The sequence below is a fragment of the Rhinatrema bivittatum genome, chromosome 4, assembly GCF_901001135.1.
Source record: "Rhinatrema bivittatum chromosome 4, aRhiBiv1.1, whole genome shotgun sequence".
In the NCBI taxonomy this organism is placed as follows: domain Eukaryota; kingdom Metazoa; phylum Chordata; class Amphibia; order Gymnophiona; family Rhinatrematidae; genus Rhinatrema; species Rhinatrema bivittatum.
In genome coordinates, this window is record NC_042618.1 from 375,150,825 (window position 1) to 375,170,234 (window position 19,410).

The 19,410-nt window shown below is 40.6% G+C and overlaps 1 protein-coding gene across 13 annotated transcripts in view; it reads left to right on the forward strand.

The window, feature by feature from the left end:
- The window catches only part of CACNA1D (calcium voltage-gated channel subunit alpha1 D), a 513,308-nt gene that overhangs the window by 462,051 nt on the left and 31,847 nt on the right, over positions 1–19,410 (forward strand). For 6 of the 13 annotated variants that reach the window (XM_029600875.1, XM_029600887.1, XM_029600880.1 and 3 more), the window contains 5 exons: positions 8,629–8,772; positions 9,649–10,016; positions 11,346–11,372; positions 15,296–15,451; positions 18,520–18,683. In XM_029600875.1, coding sequence (XP_029456735.1) covers positions 8,629–8,772; positions 9,649–10,016; positions 11,346–11,372; positions 15,296–15,451; positions 18,520–18,683 — 859 coding nt within the window. The remainder of the gene's footprint in view (positions 1–8,628; positions 8,773–9,648; positions 10,017–11,345; positions 11,373–15,295; positions 15,452–18,519; positions 18,684–19,410) is intronic. The other 7 variants (XM_029600877.1, XM_029600883.1, XM_029600882.1 and 4 more) reach the window with 3 other exon arrangements.

Consider the following 19,410-nt stretch of genomic DNA (forward strand, 5'->3'; position numbering starts at 1 on the left):
ACAAATACACACATATCTTCCGCTGTGTGCACAAAAACCTTTGTTTACAAAGAAGGGGCGAGGTGTGGTTCTGGTCTGGGCATTCTTGGATTTCTCAATGAAATAAATACATAAATACTTACACAAACGCGCAACGGTGTCTTCAGGTGCATAACTTTACTTCTGCTATGGATGGCGTGTAAGTCAAAAAATGAAAAAAGCTAGGCATGTCAGCAGGAACTTAAAGGTCGGGGTTAACAGGGGAGAAGGGAGGCTATTAAACCTGGGGGAATTGGAAGTCCTATCCTTTGCCTGGGTGAACTGGGAGTGAACTGGGAAAACTGGTAATTATGTCGGCACTCGTGTCTACTAAAATCCCACCATTTATGTTGTAGATGCGCCTACTTAAAATTGCAGCACGTGTGCGTGCTTTCAGCCCATTTTATTCCATGCGCGCATATACGAGCGTATGTTATAAAATAGCCATGTCATGTGCACCCGCACGGCTGTTTCAAGGTTACCATCTTAATGTTTTTTCAATTATTATCTTTTTCTTATTATATGGTGAATGATTTGTGGACCATAATTCCTATATTATTCTATTGTAAATTCATTGCATTAAAATAATTAAGAAAAAAGAAAATATAAATATGTGCATATAAGAGCAAAAGCCACCCTGGTAATGGTTCCCCCTGCTGCAGGTTAAACTATGTGCATGGAAGCCCTATAAAGAGCGGGCAATATTGTAAAAAGCCCGCTTCCACAGATAAGGCTTTGAAAATTACCTTGCCTCTCTCTCTCTCTCTCTCTCTCTCTCTCTCTCTCTCTCTCTCTCTCTCTCTCTCTCTCTCTCTCTCTCTATATATATATATATATATATATATAAACCAAAATAATGTATTCTATAAATTATAGTTTAATCTCAAAACGTATCTGTCAGGCATACTATGATATAGCCTGTTTAAAAAAAAAAAAAAGTAAATGCAGTGTTGAAAACTGAATTTAATAAAAACTCTGTGGGGCAGGCTGTGAGTCCCACTTAGGGTTAACAAGCTGCAGCATAATTGGACTGCTTTGTTCCTGTTGTTTGCACAGCCAGACTTGGCTGTAAGAAGCCTGGATTAAGAGCAGTAGCTACCTATGGCTGTAGTGCAGTATGCCGAGCAGCAGCATTTAGGGTAGGATGGGATCGATGAACAGGAACAGCTCTGAGGAATCGAGACTCGACTATTACGTATCTTATATCCACTGCTACAGTGTAGGTTCAGCCACCCTTTGCTTGCAGTTTTGTGTCGTCTTATCTCTATTTATCAGGTTTAATTCCATTCTTCGCCTGCTGCTTTCCTGCACAAGCCACTGCATATTTAGAAAACAGATGTTAACTTATGGCAGACTTGCAAGTATTAAAGATCATTTGATTTATACCGGAATATCCTGGTAGGCTTTAACTGGGAATGATAAACATGTTTCATGTATAAACAGGAGTCCAGTTTAACATTGTAGAACGATGTATTATCAGATTAAAAACTCGAGCTCTGTCTGCATGTGCTAGTATGATTAACAACAATAGCACTAAAAGTTATATACCATGTAGTAAGTAGATATTATTATGTAATGTGCCTACAGATGAACAAAAATTGCTATTGTTTGCTGATGAGTTTACAGTAAGTGATGTTTATGGGAAAACTTTTTATTTATTACTTTTTTAACTATCAAATCACAATACATTTATATTAATAATTATCACAAGTTTGGTTTAGCATAGATATTTAAAATACAAACATTTCAATTTTAAGTATTTAAGAAATAGGGTAATTTGGTTTCTAATGGCTAAGAAAATGTTCTGAAAAACTCGTTCCAATAACTGATAGTGACAATGATGGTAGAAATATCTCACTGTTGCTTGACTTATCAGATTAACTCAGATGTTACTGTGGACAAAAAAAAATGTGTTTACCATGTGTTGTAGTTTGCTTCCTGGACTCAGGATTTTGTTTAACTAATTGCAGGTTTTATGATGCCAATTCAAAATAATTTTTAGGTATTAACTATAGTGATTTTTGTAATAAATCATAGTTTTGTTTAAGTAAAAATGCTGGATCAATTTTGATATTTTTTCCTTGGTTTCTAAGATAGATGGACTGGTATAACTTTCAGACATTTTTATTCCTCCAATAAATATGGTATTTATAATAAACATTTCATAAACTGACTTTGTTGGAGGATTAATTTTATCTAAATGTCTTATAGCGAGAAAGAGACAGAGAAAAACAGAAAGAGAGTTATTTATTATACACAGCACTACCTTAACTTATTTATCTATCTATTTATTTATTTATTTAAAGGTATTTATATCCCACCCCTCCCTGCCATGAATTGTTTTTATTAATATTTCTTACTATTAAAAAAAATCTCAATTTAGAAGGGTTGAAAATTTACTTTTGATTGTCCAGACAATTGTTATGTTATTCATACATTTGGATTATATGTATCTATCAATTAGTAGATGTCAAAAATAGCAACAGCAAATAAAATTGATTTCCCATTTTTAGCATGAAGAATAACCACTGTTTAGAGACAAGTAAATCTGGTAAACACCATGGGGCAGATTTTAAAAGCCCTGGGGCAGATTTTAAAAAAATACACCCGCGCGTACTTTTGTTCGCGCACCAGGCGCAAACAAGAGTACGCCGGATTTTAATAGATACGCGCATAGCCATGCATATCCTTTAAAATCCGGGGTCGGCGCGTGCAAGGCTGTGCACAATCGGCAGCCTGCGCACACCAAGCCACGCAGCCTGCCTCTGATCCCTCCGAGGCCGCTCCGAAATCAGAGCGGCCTCGGAGGGAAATTTCCTTCCACCCCCGCACCTTTCCCTACCTAACCCACCCCCCAGCCCTATCTAAACCCCCCTACCTTTATTGCAAAAGTTACACCTGCCTGCCAGCTGCCCGGCGCACGATTCCCCGGCCTGGGAGCAGTTTCAGAGGCCTTGGCCATGCCCCCAAAATGCCCCTGGGTTGGAACCACGCCCACAGCCCCACCTCTGATGACGTGCTGCCGCAACACGCCCCCCCAGGAAAGCCCCGGGACCTACGCGTGTCCCAGGGCGCGCGCAGGGGGAGCTTGGGGCAGGTTTTCATGGGGTACGTGCATACCCCTTTGAAAATCTGCTCCCCCCCCCTATGTGCGTAGAGCCCATTTTGCATAGGCCCATTTTGCATAGAAACATAGAAACATAGAAACATAGAAATGACGGCAGAAGAAGACCAACCGGTCCATCCAGTCTGCCCAGCAAGCTTCACACATTTGTTCTCATACTTAACTGTTTCTCTTGGCTCTTAGTAACCTTATGTTCTAATTCCCTTTTCACCCCCACCATTAATGTAGAGAGCAGTGCTGGAGCTGCTTCCAAGTGAAATATTAAGTTTGATTAGTTGGGTAAGCGGCAGCATAGCTCTCTGCCATGAAGCAGAGGGCAATGCTGGAAATGTGTGAAGTATCAGTTTTTCTTTTCCCCTGTCATTGAAGCAAGGAGTCATGCCGGACATGCACCGAAAGTGAAGAATGCCTTGAAAGTCACATTAACTATCATCAAATATTGAAAAGCCTAATAATTGGTAATACCTATAAGCCCATGAACCCATCCCTGTTTTTTTTTCTTTTTTTCTTTTCTTTTTTTAATTGGGAGATGGATGCCCTTCATCCTTCTACTCTGTGAAGGTGGACACCTACCACCGGCCACTGGCATCCCGCTCCGTTAATGCCTCTGTGGCTACTGCCGCTCCATGCAGTGTTTTACTACCTGCTCTTTATATGCGTCCTCTAGAACTGATGGATCCCATCCCTGGGTTTTTTTATTATTTATTTAATTGGGAGATGACAGCCCTCCATCCTTCCGCTCCGTGAAGGTGGACACCTACCACTGGCCACTGGCATCCCGCTCCGTGAATGCCTCTGTGGCTACTGCCGCTCTGTGCAGTATTTTACTACCTGCTCTTTATATGGACACCTACCACTGGCCACTGGCATCCCGCTCCGTGAATGCCTCTGTGGCTACTGCCGCTCCGTGCAGTATTTTACTACCTGCTCTTTATATGTGTCCTCTAGACCTGATGGATCCCATCCCTGTTTTGTTTTTTGTTTTTGTTTTTTATTTAATTGGGAGATGACAGCCCTACATCCTTCCGCTCCATGAAGGTGGACACCTACCACTGGCCACTGGCATCCCGCTCCGTGAATGCCTCTGTGGCTACTGCCGCTCCGTGCAGTATTTTACTACCTGCTCTTTATATGCGTCCTCTGGACCTGATGGATCCACAATATTTATCCCATGCCCCTTTGAAGTGCTTCACAGTTTTGGACTTCACCACTTCCTCCGGAAGGGCATTCCAGGCATCCACCACTCTCTCCGTGAAGAAATTCTTCCTGACATTGGTTCTTAGTCTTCCTCCTTGGAGCCTCAGCTCGTGACCTCTGGTTCTGCTGATTTTTTTCTGTTGGAAAAGGTTTGTCATTGTCTTTGGATCGTTAAAGTTTTTCAAGTATCTGAAAGTTTGAATCATATCACCCCCTGCTCCTCCTTTCCTCCAGGGTGTACATATTTAGATTCTTCAATCTCTCCTCGTATGTCAACCGATGAAGACCCTCCACCTTCCTGGTCGCCCTTCTCTGTACCGCCTCCAACTTGTCCTTGTCTCTTTGTAGATACGGTCTCCAGAACTGAACACAGTACTCCAGGTGAGGCCTCACCAAGGACCTGTACAAGGGGATTATCACTTCCCTTTTCTTACTCGATATTCCTCTCTCTATGCATCCCAGCATTCTTCTGGCTTTTGCAATCGCCTTGTCGCATTGTTTCGCCGACTTCATATCATTAGACACTATCACCCCAAGGTCTCTCTCCTGCTCCGTGCACATCAGCCTTTCCCCCCCCATCGCAAGCCCCAGGAAGCATGTATGTCCCAGGGCTTGAAAAAAGGGGCGGGGCGGGAGCGGTCCAGGGCAGGGAGGAGGCGTGGCCAAAGGCCTCCGAAGGGCTTCTAGGCTGGGGGATCGCACGCCGGCACTCGGCTGGCGCGCGCAACCTAATCCTACCCGGAGGCAGGCGCAACTTGCAAAACAAAGGTATGGGGGGGTTTTAGGTAGGGCTGTCCTCGGAGGGAACAGGGAAAGCTATCGGGGCTCCTCTAGGGCTTGGCACGCGCAAGGTGCACAAGTATGCACCCTCTTGCGCGCGCTGACCCTGGATTTTATAACATGCGCACGGCTGCGCACGCATGTTATAAAATCAGGCATAGATTTGTGTGTGCCGGGTTGCACGTACAAATCTACACCCGCGCGTAGGTATTAAAATCTGCCCCCATGTTTTCTTCTTGGAGTGAAATCTGAAAGAAAGCTCCCCAGAAAATCACAAATAATTCCCTATGAGCAGCTCGCTAATGCGGTTGAACTGTTTATCCCTATAGAGACATTGCAGGTGTTTAAAACAAACTTTGCCAGCATATTTTGTTGTTAAAATAAAGCTTATTTGCAATTATATTTGTGTAGCTTCAGTTGTGTGCTTTTAACCTAATATGTAACATTACAGTGGTAGAGCCCTCTAAATAGACATAATATCTTTTTAAGTGTGGGGTGGTTCAAAAATAGTACAAAAGGTTAAAAGTTTTGAGTATTTGCAGATTTACTTTGCTATAAATCACTATTTTGACCTTTATATTGTATCTCTGAATGCCTTTCAGACCATTTTAGTAATTTTCCACCATGAAAAATGTATATGGGGACAGTAACATTTTAAACAGCTGCACAAGCGTACATGTATGCGTGTATGCTGGCTCGTGCGAATGGATGCAGCCATTTTATAACAAAAGTGTCTATATGCACGAATGTTATAAAATCTGCTGATTTTATATGGACTCGCACATGTGCACACAAATGCTGCCTCTACCGTGTAAGTGGTGGGATTTTGCTAGGCACGCGCACAGATGCAGATACCTGTTTCCCCAGTTCATTCCCAGTTCACCCCAGTAAAAGATAGGATTTCCTAGCCCCACTAGCTAGATACCCTCCCTTTTACCCTATTAGCCCCGAACCTTCAAACCCCACTGATTAGCCCTGAATTTATTATTTTAAAACTTACACGCCAACCATAGCAGAAATAAAGTTATGCAGTAGGGGACCCTGGTGAGCGCTTGTGCGCATAAATAATTACGTGCATATTTTAGGTTTCAGACCCAGAACCCCCATATCCCACCCATGCCCTGCCCGGTTTTTGTTTTTTTTTGGCTTCCCAATTTGTGAGCATAGCAGGAGATATGTGCATACTCTGGCACCTTTTAAAATCTGTGCAATACATGCTGGGCCGAGATACTTGAGTATCTCCCAACTTTGGCGCATGTAGGGCTTTTAAAATCCACCTTTATCCTCTTTAACAGCATTAGCTATCCAGCGAGAGGAACAGACAGAGCTTAGATAACAAGACTAGGAAAACTACCAAAAACAGAGCAGTCATTTTTTTATTTTTCAAGCACTGAAGACAATTGCTCTTCAAAATTCTGAAAGCTTGTCAATATTGTATCAAACCAGCCAGAAAATGAGGCTGTATTTCAAGACTCAAATGCCACCGTCTTTTGTAGTATTTTCCAGTAGTCACATTTGGAAGACTGTCTATACTCATATTTATTTAAAAAAAAAAAAATATATATATATATATATATATATATATATGTCTCGTCTATATTATTACAAACCATTTTAGGTGGTTCTCTGATATATGTCCTCCATGGTTAGTTTTTCTTCCTTCCACTATTTTAATTGTAGCTTTACTAAACATATACTGCATGTACCTAGTCATACCATAGGCCAAGTCAGCTGGTAATCTTTCTTTGAACTGGTTACTGCTGTGCAATGGGAAAGGCAAGAGATGGAGAGTCATCAATAGCTCTTGTTTGGGAGGGCTGGAACAATTATCCTCCTCTTGATATGTGAAACATCAGCTTCCCTTTTCATCTCAGGAGTGTATGCAATGATGAAATTTGATGAATTGGAAGAAACAGCCTTTTGGATATCAGACTGTATTATAAAGAGCAACATGGTAGATTCTGTTATGGCAGAATTCAATAGGCATTAAATTAAGTTCAAAATTCAGAAGTCCTTCATGGCTACAATGGATATTATCTTGGATTCAGTAAACCCTTTCACATAGCCTCAAAAAGGAAAAAAATGTACCTAGGCTTCCAAGTTACTGTTGTCCTTGCAAATATATCTAAATGTGATAAGAGGAGTTGTTCTCCCAGGTATCTGCCATATCTTGATTTTCTGCAGCAGGCTGCACTCAGATTTCTCACACATTATGTAATGTTACTAATAGCAAGTAACAATAGTATTGTCATTCTTAGCTGTAGGAAATGCAAAAATAAGAAGGGGGAAGTGGTGAAAACACAAATATTGAATCTATGGTTAAATAGTAGTAGTAGTAAGAGGAGAGGAGAATAAGTCTCCAACAGCAAACACTGTTGGTGTTTGTTTGCTAAGTACCTTATTCCTGTTGTCTATCTTTAGCAAAAATCTTTGTTGAATAAGAACATAAAGTGTAAGCAAAACAAGCAGTTTTATGTTGTGCAATGTGCTCTGACTTTAGTTAGAACATCAATATTTATATTCAGCAGTACAAACCTTTACACTATGGAGAGAATTTACATAGCCTGATTTGATTCGAAATCCATTCTTCAATTCAATTTTTTTACAAACCTTGAAAAATGGCAGTATTGTGCATGTTCTTTGAATAAAATGTTATGTAGTATGCAAAGTGCACTCATCTTGGCATTAAATGTACCTATATATCATATTTAACATGGAAATGCAAAACAAAAGTAAGTTTTCACAGTAAAAGGTACATTTTTAAACCTGCGCGGGCGCACATGGGCGCACCATTTTTATAACATGCGCTCATCGACATGCACATGTTATAAAATCCGCTACCCGTGTGCACGTGTGCTAAATTTTATATCAGCGCGCACGAGTGGCAACTCATGCGCGTAAGGGGGTTAAATTTTCTAAGAAGCGCATGGCGACACAATAGGAACCTTCCCCAGTTGCCTCCCAGTCAGCTCCAATAAAAGAGTGGACTGGGAGAGAGCTTCCGAAACCTCCTATCAAACCTGCCTCCCTTTTCCCCTGTCTTCCCTGTCTTCCCTGACCCCTAAAACCCCTCTAACTAACTTTGGGGTTTTTTTTTGGTTTGCATACCTACCTGCTCTCCGGAGCAGTAGTAGGTTGGGCGGGCTGGCCGGCTGCTGGCACGCGATTCAGTGGGACAGTGCCTAATGGCGCTATCCCAGCCTGCCCCTTTTCTGTTGAGCCAGTCTTCAGCGCATACCAGGAGATACACGCGTGGCTGCGGCTCTTTGAAAATGCGCACCGTGCACACGCGGCCCGGCCACGCGAGTATCTCCCAGTTTTAATGCATGATGGTCTTTTAAAATTAGGCTGTAAGTGTATCTTCTTGTATTGTATTGGGACTGTCTCTTCTAGCTTTAATATTTATGGCATTTTCTTCAGGGAAAACATTGACTTCAAGAATAACCTGGTTGTACATTTTGGTAGAGAAACCAAACAGCTAATTTGAAATGTGAATTCCATTGATATAGGCAGGACTCAGGACACTCCATGACATTGGACCCGAAATTCGTCGAGCCATATCATGTGACTTGCAAGATGATACAGAAGAAAATAATCAAGAGGAAGAAGAAGATATATTTAGAGTAATTATTCAAAAAGAGATTTCATGTATGGTACTGTATAATATTTATAGAAATACGGCTAGAGCTGCGTAATTAGTCTAAAAAATGCCAATATATTAAAACATTCTTGCAAATCAAGCCTGAAACATATCATATTAGTATACGTGGTTGATTTTATAGACTGTGTCTGTAATCTATATACACATACAGACTACATACCATTCTTTGTCTACAATCAGCTCCTCATCCCTTTTCCTCTATCTCCTTTCTACTCACAAGCAATTAATGACCAACTAGATTCTCAGAGGAAATGAAGCAATTATAGTCAAGACATATTCTCATTTGTGATTTGTTACATTTGTAGCAGCACTTTGTATTGCTTCAGGAAAGATAACCCAAATGCTAGGGAACTATTGACGGAAGCATTGGTGGATGTGATGAGATCCTGAAGTTACCCATTCTGTATTAATTTAGGCCGGTATCATAAAGCACCCCAGCAATAGGGTCCTGACTGATACCTAACCTTTTAGATAGATCTCAGAAGATGGCCTGGTGCTGTGGGCTGCAGGAGGCAAAGGCAGACCTCTGCATTATTCAGCCAAGAATGTCACAACCACACGGTGGGCTGTGATCACTAATGTCTGTGGAAACAGACAAGGTGCTTGCCACCATCATCCTAAAACAAATATTGATTCACTCAGTAATGAAAAAAATTGGCCTCTCTGTAATATTGACTTCTAGAATTAATACAGCTCAAAGCCTTTGCTTCAGGCAATCTAAGCTTTTGTCTTCACTATTGCATCCTTCCAAATGGGTATTTTCCACCGTTTTCACTTTACTATGTAAGTAAAGAAGCAAAACTAGACAAACAAGTCTATAGCAAGATGAGCCATGCTTTCTGTTTCATGTCTTTCATTTGTTTTACAGAGAAACGGTGGCCTGTTTGGGAATCATGTAAATCATATTGGCAATGACAGGAGAAATTCTAACCAGCAGACTAACACCACACATCGTCCTCTGCACGTGCACAAGTCTTCTGTCCCCTTGGCAAGTGAGACTGAAAGGTCCACAGTTACACACACTGGTAATTGTGTAGTTCATAACCATCATAATCACAATTCAATAGGAAAGCAAGTACCCAACTCAACAAATGCCAATCTCAATAATGCCAATATGATCAAAGTTGCTAATAGAAAGAACCCAAGCCTTGGGAATCATGAGCATGTGTCTGAAAATGGGTACTATCCATACTGCAAAGATGACCGTGAGAAGCAAAGAAGGACAAGTATTAACAGGTAGCCATCAAACATTGTTTTGATCTAATAAAAATAAAACCAAGAGTTGTATTGCTAAAGCACCTACTGACATCTAGTAGCATACATTAATGAATTGAATAATGAGATGACAGGCTCATACTATTAATTAAATTCAGGTGAAAACAAATGGCAAAAAGTGAAAAAGAATTGCAAATAATTCTCGTTTGCTGGTGGAAGGAGAAGTTTGGTGGGGGGGGGGTTATTTTATTTTTCACTGATGTTATTGCTTGTATGCAAAATCATTATCCTTGGCTTGAGAAGCAAGAAAAAAGTTTAAGCACAGCACATAGGATTTCCACCAACTTCCATGTCCACTCTGAGAGGTTGATCCAGATCTGGATTTGCTCCATTACATCTGTGAATTTGCAATTTCAATTTTTATAAAAATAGAATTTATGATTTTTATAGCGCTACTGGATGCATGCAGTACTATACAACAGTGATAAAGATTTCTCTAAAAAAGACATGAGGATGAGTCATAAATGTAATGGATCAAAAACAGAACTGGGTCAGGTGACATTCTTAACAGCACATCAACCACCAACATTCTTCCAAGTTTTTTCACCAACTGTGCTGCATATCTCAGGATTCTTATTGCATCAGAATTATTTTGATTTCTGTGTAACAGTCTATTATAAAATCATTGAAACTCCCTTGTATAAGTATATTATTTGACTATGGAAAAATCACATTGCTACCATAAGGATATTTTCTTACAAGGTGAAATGAAGATAACAGCTGTCATGTACTAAGGGGCAAATGTACAAAGCGATTTTCCTCTAGACACAGGGAGGGTAATTCCCCACTGAATTGGCTCATTTGAACATTTTCTGGCAGATATACATGTAAAATCACAGGCAAGCACCCTACATGTGTGTAATTTAAAGTGCATTAGAGAGAGATGTTCCAGGGGGTGGAGTCTGGGCAGGGTTTGCATTTATGTACATAAATTTCCCTGAAAACTTTCCCTCCATAAAGTAGCAGGTATAACTTTGTGCAGGAAATTCTGAGGAACAGTTTTCCATGCAAACTTACATGTGTGTATTCTCTTTGAAAATTGGTGTAACTTGAATGCACAACATTTTGCACATGTGAGCGGGGCTGTTATGAAATTACCCCCCGAGTGGACAAAATGCTTTAGTACATCTGGTCCTGACTGATATTGTTTACCACAGCAGTCTTGAATTTCTGTTTCCAAAGATTAATCACAATCTGATGCATTGAAAGCATTATTAAAACTTGCTATTGTTCGACAGTTTGCATCTGATTATAATTTTTTTTCCTATATTTTTTGGCTTTCCTGGATAGAACTCGTTATTATGAAGCTTATATTAGGTATGTGTGTAGGCATAGAGTTTATAAAATGAATATGTCCTATGATTTATATATTGTACATAGCATTTGTACTAAAGATTAATTGTGATTATGAAATATCGATTTATTGAGTAATGTTATTGGGTAATGGACGAGCAGTTTCCAAACTTTGGCCTAGATTCATCAAAATGCCTTAAAATTTTGCATGCACTTTTTGCACCCACCTACTCTGAGACAGACAGACTGACTATAAGGCTCTCATAGTAGTCAACTATTTATATCACTATAGGAGGGCCAACTAGTAACCCGAGGTGAGTTTTTGGTGGTGGTCTAGAGTTTTGGGGCCAGTTTTACATGCACAGTGAGACTTATGAACAGAACAGTACACATTAGTGAAGATTTGATGTGATTTTGAGTGAGGAAAGTCACACAAAGATGAGATTTCTACAATGTTCTCTCACCCTAGCTTGATGGACTCTCTAACAGGGCACTATGTATGTAAACTATATGTATGTAAAACTGGCCCCAAAATCCTAGACCACCCCTAAAACCTCACCTTCAGTTACTAGCTTGCCCTCCTATAATGGTATAAATAGCTGACTACTATGTGTGCCACCCCAGAGGCTCTCTCTTTCTCTCTCTCTCTCTCTCTCTCCCCCCCCTCCCCAAAATGGAATTTGTGATATTTATTGCGAATATCGTACAACTTAACACCAGGAAAAAATCTGTATTCGCAACACAATAAATAACACATGTGTTATATCGTTACTGTGGGCATTAGGGCCCTAACAGCCTAACACATTTTAATGAATGACCCTCTTTGTTTGCAACTTTTATTCAAAGAAAAACTGGTTTAGAGTGACTGATAACTCTAGAATTAAATGAGCTAAAGTATTTTAGAGAGAGACTTCAGTTACTATAATGTTAGTATGGGTTTAAGCAAGGTGCAGTAAGTAAGATTACAATGCTTGTATTATAATCAAAGTGATCCTACCCTAAACTGACATTTTAGTATGTTTAGCTGTTTTCAGAGGCAAAGCTGGGCAATGCAGTTGAAAAAATAACTAATTTCAATATATGTTGTGCCCATAATTAAGAGCCGGATTTTAAGAGGTACACCCCATTTTATAACATGCGCACGCAGCCACGCGCATGTTATAAAATCCATGGTCGGCGCACGCAAGGGGGTGCACACTTGTGCACCTTGCGCGCGCGCCGAGCCCTAGGGAAGCCCCGATGGCTTTCCCCGTTCCCTCCGAAATCGGAGTGGCCTTGGAAGGAACTTTCCTTCCACCTTCCCCTACCTAACCCACCCCCCAGCCCTACTTAAACCCCCCCCCCCCCACCTTTGTTTTACAAGTTGCGCGCGCTGGCACAATCCCTCGGCCTAGCAGCCCCACAAAGGCCTCTGGCCACGCTCCCACCCCGGACCGCCCCTGCCCCGTCCCTTTTTTCAAGCCCTGGGACATATTTATTTATTTATGTATGTATGTATGTATGTATTTATTTATTTATTTATCATTTTTCTATACCGACCTTCAAAGTTAAATACCTTATCAGGTCGGTTTACATCGAACAGGGACGTAAACAGTAAAACATAAACAACTTATTATAATCAGGAGAAACAAAGTTACATTTAACAAGGACTGCAAAACTTGGAAGCTTAAACAGCTGGAAAGAAGGCGTAAGAGGGTAGTAAGTTAAGAAACTAAGATCTAAAAGTCCGTGCTAGTGCTAGTTGAGCTATTATGATAATACTGGTGCTTGTGTCGTATTTAGAGAGGATCTGGGTTCCATTGCTCATGAGCCGGTTCGTCATCTAATGTGTGTCTGAGGGGTCCGGGAAGGCTTGGCGGAACAACCAGGTCTTGAGTTTTTTCTTAAATGTTACTAGGCAGGGTTCCAGCCTGAGATCTGCTGGGAGGTTGTTCCAGATAGCTGGGCCTGCTATTGAGAACGCTCGGACTTTGGTCGAGATGAGGCGCGTGGCTTTGGTTGTGGGGGGTTGAAGTGCTCCTTTGTAGTTCTCTCTAATCGGTCTGCTGGAGGTATGGAGTTTGAAAGGGATTTCGAGGTCGAGGTGAAGGTGATTATGGATGGATTTATGTATTAAAGTGAGTGATTTGTGTATTACTCTGAAGTTGACTGGTAGCCAGTGTAGGTTTCGGAGGATGGGAGTAATATGTTCTCTCCGGTTGGTGTTGGTCAAAATTCTGGCCGCGGCGTTCTGTATCAATGCATATGCACATCCCGGGGCTTGCGCGCATCGCCGGGCCTATGCAAAATAGGCCTAGCACGCGTAACCCCCCTGCGCGCGTAAATCCAGCTGGATTTACGCACCTAGGGCTTTAAAAATCTGCCACTAAGTGTTACACATTTATTCAATATAAACTATAAAAACATGCATTGAAGACTGCTAGCTGAACAAGTTGATTTAAATGTATTCAACCTCTTTCTCAGGCAGATGCAATAAGGTGCACCCAGCCTAGCGCATGGGTTTACTCACAGTTGGGTGCGTGTTTTGGGCAAGCATGAATAGCATCTAATGCAGTAAGATTAGCGCATCCAAAACAAGCTCCCTAACAAATGTGTACCCAATAGCGCCCAATGTATGTAGATTTCATGTAGATGAAGACATTAGCTATTGCCACCCGAGGTAGAAAAGTACACCCAAAGGCTTGGCACCCAATGCACATTGTGGGGAATTTAACTCCAGCTCTGGAGGTGGAGTAAAGTTAACTCACAGTCAAGGGCTTATAAGAAACATTTAAAAATATGGTCCTCTGTGTTGTGATAAATGTGTCCTCATCCTTAGTATCATCCTGACTCTTGAATTTACTGCTTGTGTTGGAGAAAAATAGAAATATATTGATTTGAATATAAAGAAGCGTACTTGTCTTATGACTGCACAATTTAGAAGCCTGTAGCAATAAGCGCCTGATGTTATAAACTTCAGCATTGAAATCAGAACCTCATCCAAATAACCAAAAAGAGGCGTGATCAAAACAGACCTTCGTATTGAGCATCTGTTGCAATTGTGGGAACTTGATGCAATAAACTCTTTTGAGCGCCAGAACTGCACAGTTCTCCCTTGGCGTGCCCTTTTTTTTTTACTCTGCCCCGATTTCCCTCTCATTTAAATACTGCATTGGGTGCCCAGGCGATGTGGCTACGAGCGCCTGTTTTGAACAAGCGTCTTATTGCATCAGCCAATCTGTGACTCTTAGTATGTGCCCAATATATGCACTAGCATTTTTCAACTCAGCCATCACAGCCTTATTTAACAAGTCAAAAACCTTTTGAAAGCCTTTAACTAAAAGTGTGTTATACACCATAGAAGACACTTTCATCCTGTGGCAAGACCTAAACTATTTAGTACTTTATAATAACATTATTAGCGTACAATAACAGACGTGAACAACATTGGGATTGATATTACATATAGATGTGGCTAAAACAGCTTACATTTGTCTTTGAAAAGCTTTCAGAAAAAAAAAAAGAAATGGAATTGGTGATATTATTGAATAAGAAAATGTCAATTTGTGATCTGTAACAGTGATTCTCAACCTATAGGATAGGATGCAAACATAAACTTAAAAGTGACTCAGAATTTGAAGCTATTTTAAGACAAGTAGTCATCTAGAACTACTTGATCCATACGACACAAGGCACAACAATCAGATTCCAGACATTCATGGAAAAGCTATTAAAAATTGTGATTTGGAGTGACCAGATTTTGAAGAGGGGCCTTGTGAATGCTGGTGATTTTTTGTGGGTTCTGGCAAAAATTTAAAGCATTTCTGGATCATTGCTCTGAAAGCTTAGAAATTATGCAATAAAATGCTATATTGGTTTATTTTATGTCAAAGTAATGCCCCGGAAAGGTAGGAAATTGCTTGTAGCCGTGATAATCAAAGCTCTGATTTACCACCTGCACCACACAGGTCTGAATCTGGGGACGGGACATTTCCTGCAATATTCCGAGAAGATGTTGAGGTTCTAGATGACTACAGGCAAGAGGAAGATCCTTTCCTGGAAGAGCAGGAATATTACAGTGGAGAGGAGTATTATGAGGAGGAACGCATGATCTTAAGAAACAGGTAGGATGAATTCAGTGGGGGAAGACTGAGGGAAACATTTGCAATTTCTGCTTATAATGTGTATTTTATTTCCTAATAGGATACATGTGTTAGCATCAGGGCAAAAAATGAAAATGAGAGATGCAGGCTTGAGATCCCAAATGCTGAATGCGTATTATGTTTTCTGCAAAAGTTCCAACTTTTTCCCCGATATCGTTAGTTCTAATTTCCTGTTGAACCCCTCCCCCCCACTTTGCCTTCTGCTTGTTGCAAAACTAATTTTTATGGTAAGTAGGAGGCAGGGCCCTGAGCATACAGTGAATGGCGCAAATGAGGTAGGAGGAGTCGGACCCGAGATCGGGGGGCGCAAGGCAGAAGTCACTAGGGCACCTGCTATCCTTGCACCAGCCCTGGTAGGGAGGTACTGTTGCTTTGAAGAATACTGCTTTACTGTCCCAGCTTGGAGGAAGGATTCGGTATGGTGGGTTTGCTGGTGGGTTTATATATACTCATAATACGAACGCCTATGAATGCAATATACTATTTGTGTACTTTCATGTAAGCTGTCTGTTGTTGAAATACTGCAAATAAAGTCATCTTGCTTTCTAAGAAGATTTTTCTGTCAGTATAATCATTTTCAATAAGCTGCTGAGTGACAAAATTAACTGGGTAGTGTTACCCAATTATCTTTAGCCAAATTTTCAGCCACCCCTAAACGGCTAGATTTGTGGCTGAAAATTCTTCTAGCCGTACAAAATTAGTCTGGTCACTTATGCAACTACGGCTGTCCAGCTAAAGTTAGCCAGTTAGTGCTGAAAGTTTGCGCTGATCAGAGCTGAATTGTAGACCTTCACCAGGAACACAACCAGAGCTGCCCCTTTTCTGGCACAGTTAAACATGTTCTGCCCATGAATTTAAGCAGACCCATTTTAGACAGTCAGCAAGGGGGGAAATTTCAAGGCCAGAGGAAGTTAGATGGTTTATAAAATTGCCCCTCTCCCCTATACTTTTCAGTTTCTCCCTGTGAATTCATTGGCTCTTGTTGCAGTAGACTGCTGTACTTCTTGAAACTTGAATTAACAATGAGCAAAGATCCTGGATACCTGTAGCAAGGGTAGATTCAGTGGCAAGGGTTATGAAATGATGCTGCACAATTTTTCAAGATTTTGTGGCCATGCTACAGCATATTTGCATAAATTTGCATATCTTATATTACCTAATATACACAATACTTTTTATTAGAAAATTTGAATTGTTAAACATTTTTCTTTTACAATTAATATACTTTTCAGCTGTTTTTTTTAGAATTTCTTTCATTTCCCTGTTTCATATCTTTTCTTATTTCTATTTATTTTCTTTCCTTTTCCCGCTCTTCCTTTTTTTTTCTTGTTTATCTCACCTTTTCCTTCACCCCATCTAATGACTTTCTCCCAAATATTCCTCTCGCCCCTTGTCTACAATCTGTCATTCCTTTCCTCCTGTATCTCCATCTTCATCTACTCCCTCCATCCTCTCTTCTTCTCATTCACTCCCAGCCTCTTAGTGTCTCCTTTTCATTCATCTTTTCCTTTTTTTCCCCTCACATTCTCTTACAGCCACTTCTGTCTCCTGCCACTCAACCGTTTCTCCCCCTACCATCCACTCCCTCTCTTCTCCACTCTCTCATCCTCCTTTGCAACTGCTTCACTTCCTTCCCTTTCACATTTATTCCTGCCCCCTCCCTTCTTCCCCCTCCCCATCTTTGAACTCTCATCTTTCTCTCCCCTCTCTACTTTCTCCCTCACTGCGCAAGTACCTATCCTCCCTTGTGTGGGATTAGCCACCTTCTCCTTCCCATATGCGTCCCCTCCATTTTAGCAGGTTATCTGCTGCTTTCTCTCTATTCTGCCCGACTCTGCTGGCACTGCACAGCTCTGTGTTTAAGGTGAGCAGTGAGATGCCAGAAAGGATTGTCAGAATAGTAAAATGGTGGTAGGGGCTCTGACATACGGGGAGGGGGGTATAGGAAGGATGTGGCAGGTGATATGATGTATGAGGAAGAGAGGATGGGAAGGAGGTGGAGGATGGGCTAATGCGGTCTCATTGGTTGAGGGAAGGAGGATTGGGTTTTAGAGAGACTGCTTCATACAGGGGTTGGAGCTGGAAGGAGTCAACCCATGAAACAGTTTACCCCTTGGTTTTCCACCATACCATAGCAGGATCCAGATTTCATAGCAAAATCCAAAGTCTACCACACTTCCCATTGAACTGCAGAAAACTGGGGGCTTTGACAGTAAGGAATGTTAATGCTATCATCTGCCCTCTCCCAATAACTCAGATGAGCAGAAGCAAAGGATGTCTCAAAAACTACAAAGCATAAAAATAAAAATCCTCCTATTTTGTTTTGGTTTTGTCTAGCATTTTGATAATTGTTTTAATATTTTGTTTGATAAAACCTTGCACTTTAAGGATCAGCAATATAGAGATAGAGCAGCTGTAAGTGTGTATTCCAGGAGACAACACACAGCAGAGCACTAGAAGAAGTGTACATAATTGGGGGGCACAGAGAAAGGAAGCATGGGATACATTGTTTTGGTTAGTAATCGAGATTAAAAAAAAAAAACAAAAACAAAGATTGGAATCTTGGCAATGGATGACCATCAGATCCTACTGAGGAAAGAAATACTTTGCAAAACTGATAAATATTGTGATGTTATAAAGATTCCTCTCCTACATCTGTTGATAGTATAAATGAACGTTATGAAACAATATCCTTCTAGTCTGTCGCATTGTGAAAGAGATTGAAATGCCTGCAATATTCTGGAACATAACAGGAACTCTACCTGAAATGGAGACCAGCAAAATTTAGGGGACTATCAAAACACATCCATAGAAAGTGAAAGAAATATCAGACAAAATAATAGGAAAAATACCATTGCCAAATCCACTTTGGGTACTACATTTAATAGGGGAAGTAAACCTAGTTTTGGCATTTCCTTTAAGATTAACTTTGTAGTTTTCTGACTAGTAGAGAAATGTGGTCTAAATAATTGTAAAATGTTTGGAAAAAATGATTAGAGATGCATTGAATTATTATTATTTCTACTCAGGCAAACATATGACTATCAAAACCAACATCAGGCTAATGACACAGACTTTGAGAGGCCCAAAGGTTACCATCACCCAAGCTGTGATTTTGAGGAAGAGGATTCACAGGTTTGCTATGACTCAAGACCATCGCCACGGAGACGTTTGCTACCTCCAACACCCACATGTGAGTAAAGTCTACTGGATTAGTTTCATCATCTGAAATAATTTGGTGCAAACACATATCACAGATTGCTACAGAAAAAGCTGGACTAGGGATATCTGGAACAAGGAAAGTTAGTTATGCTGTAGATACACATACTGAGGTCAATATTCAAAAGGATTTGCCCAGTTGAACATTTTTTTTTAGCTAGGTAAGACATTACCAGGTTGAAACTTAGCTGGATATGGTAGGAATGCGCCAAGGTGGTTGGTTACTGGGATATGGTTATTGATCTAATTGATGAGATTATGGTATGTAAGGTATCAAGGAATCCCAGACTTTTACTGATCACCTGGGAAATTGATGAACTAGATTAGAAGGCTTGTTGTTTGAGTCTACATATGGCAGCAAGATGTAAATTGGCTGCATGGTGGCATAAGGTAGATGTCCCTCTAAAAGTGGACCTACAAGTAAGCCTAGCTATTTTATTTATTTATTTATTTATTTAGAAGCTTTTATATACCGATGAACGTTGGGAACATCTCATCGGTTCACAATGAACAAAATGCAGCTAAGGATGCTTTACAGTAAAACAGAGAACAAAATGCATAAAAATATATAAAAAAACCAATCAAATTCAATCAAATTCAAAATAAATTAACAGAGAACTAAGGGTCGACAGGTACAAGAAATCAAGATTGCACGGTTACAGTAATATGGAACGGATACTGCTAATTACAATATAGGTATT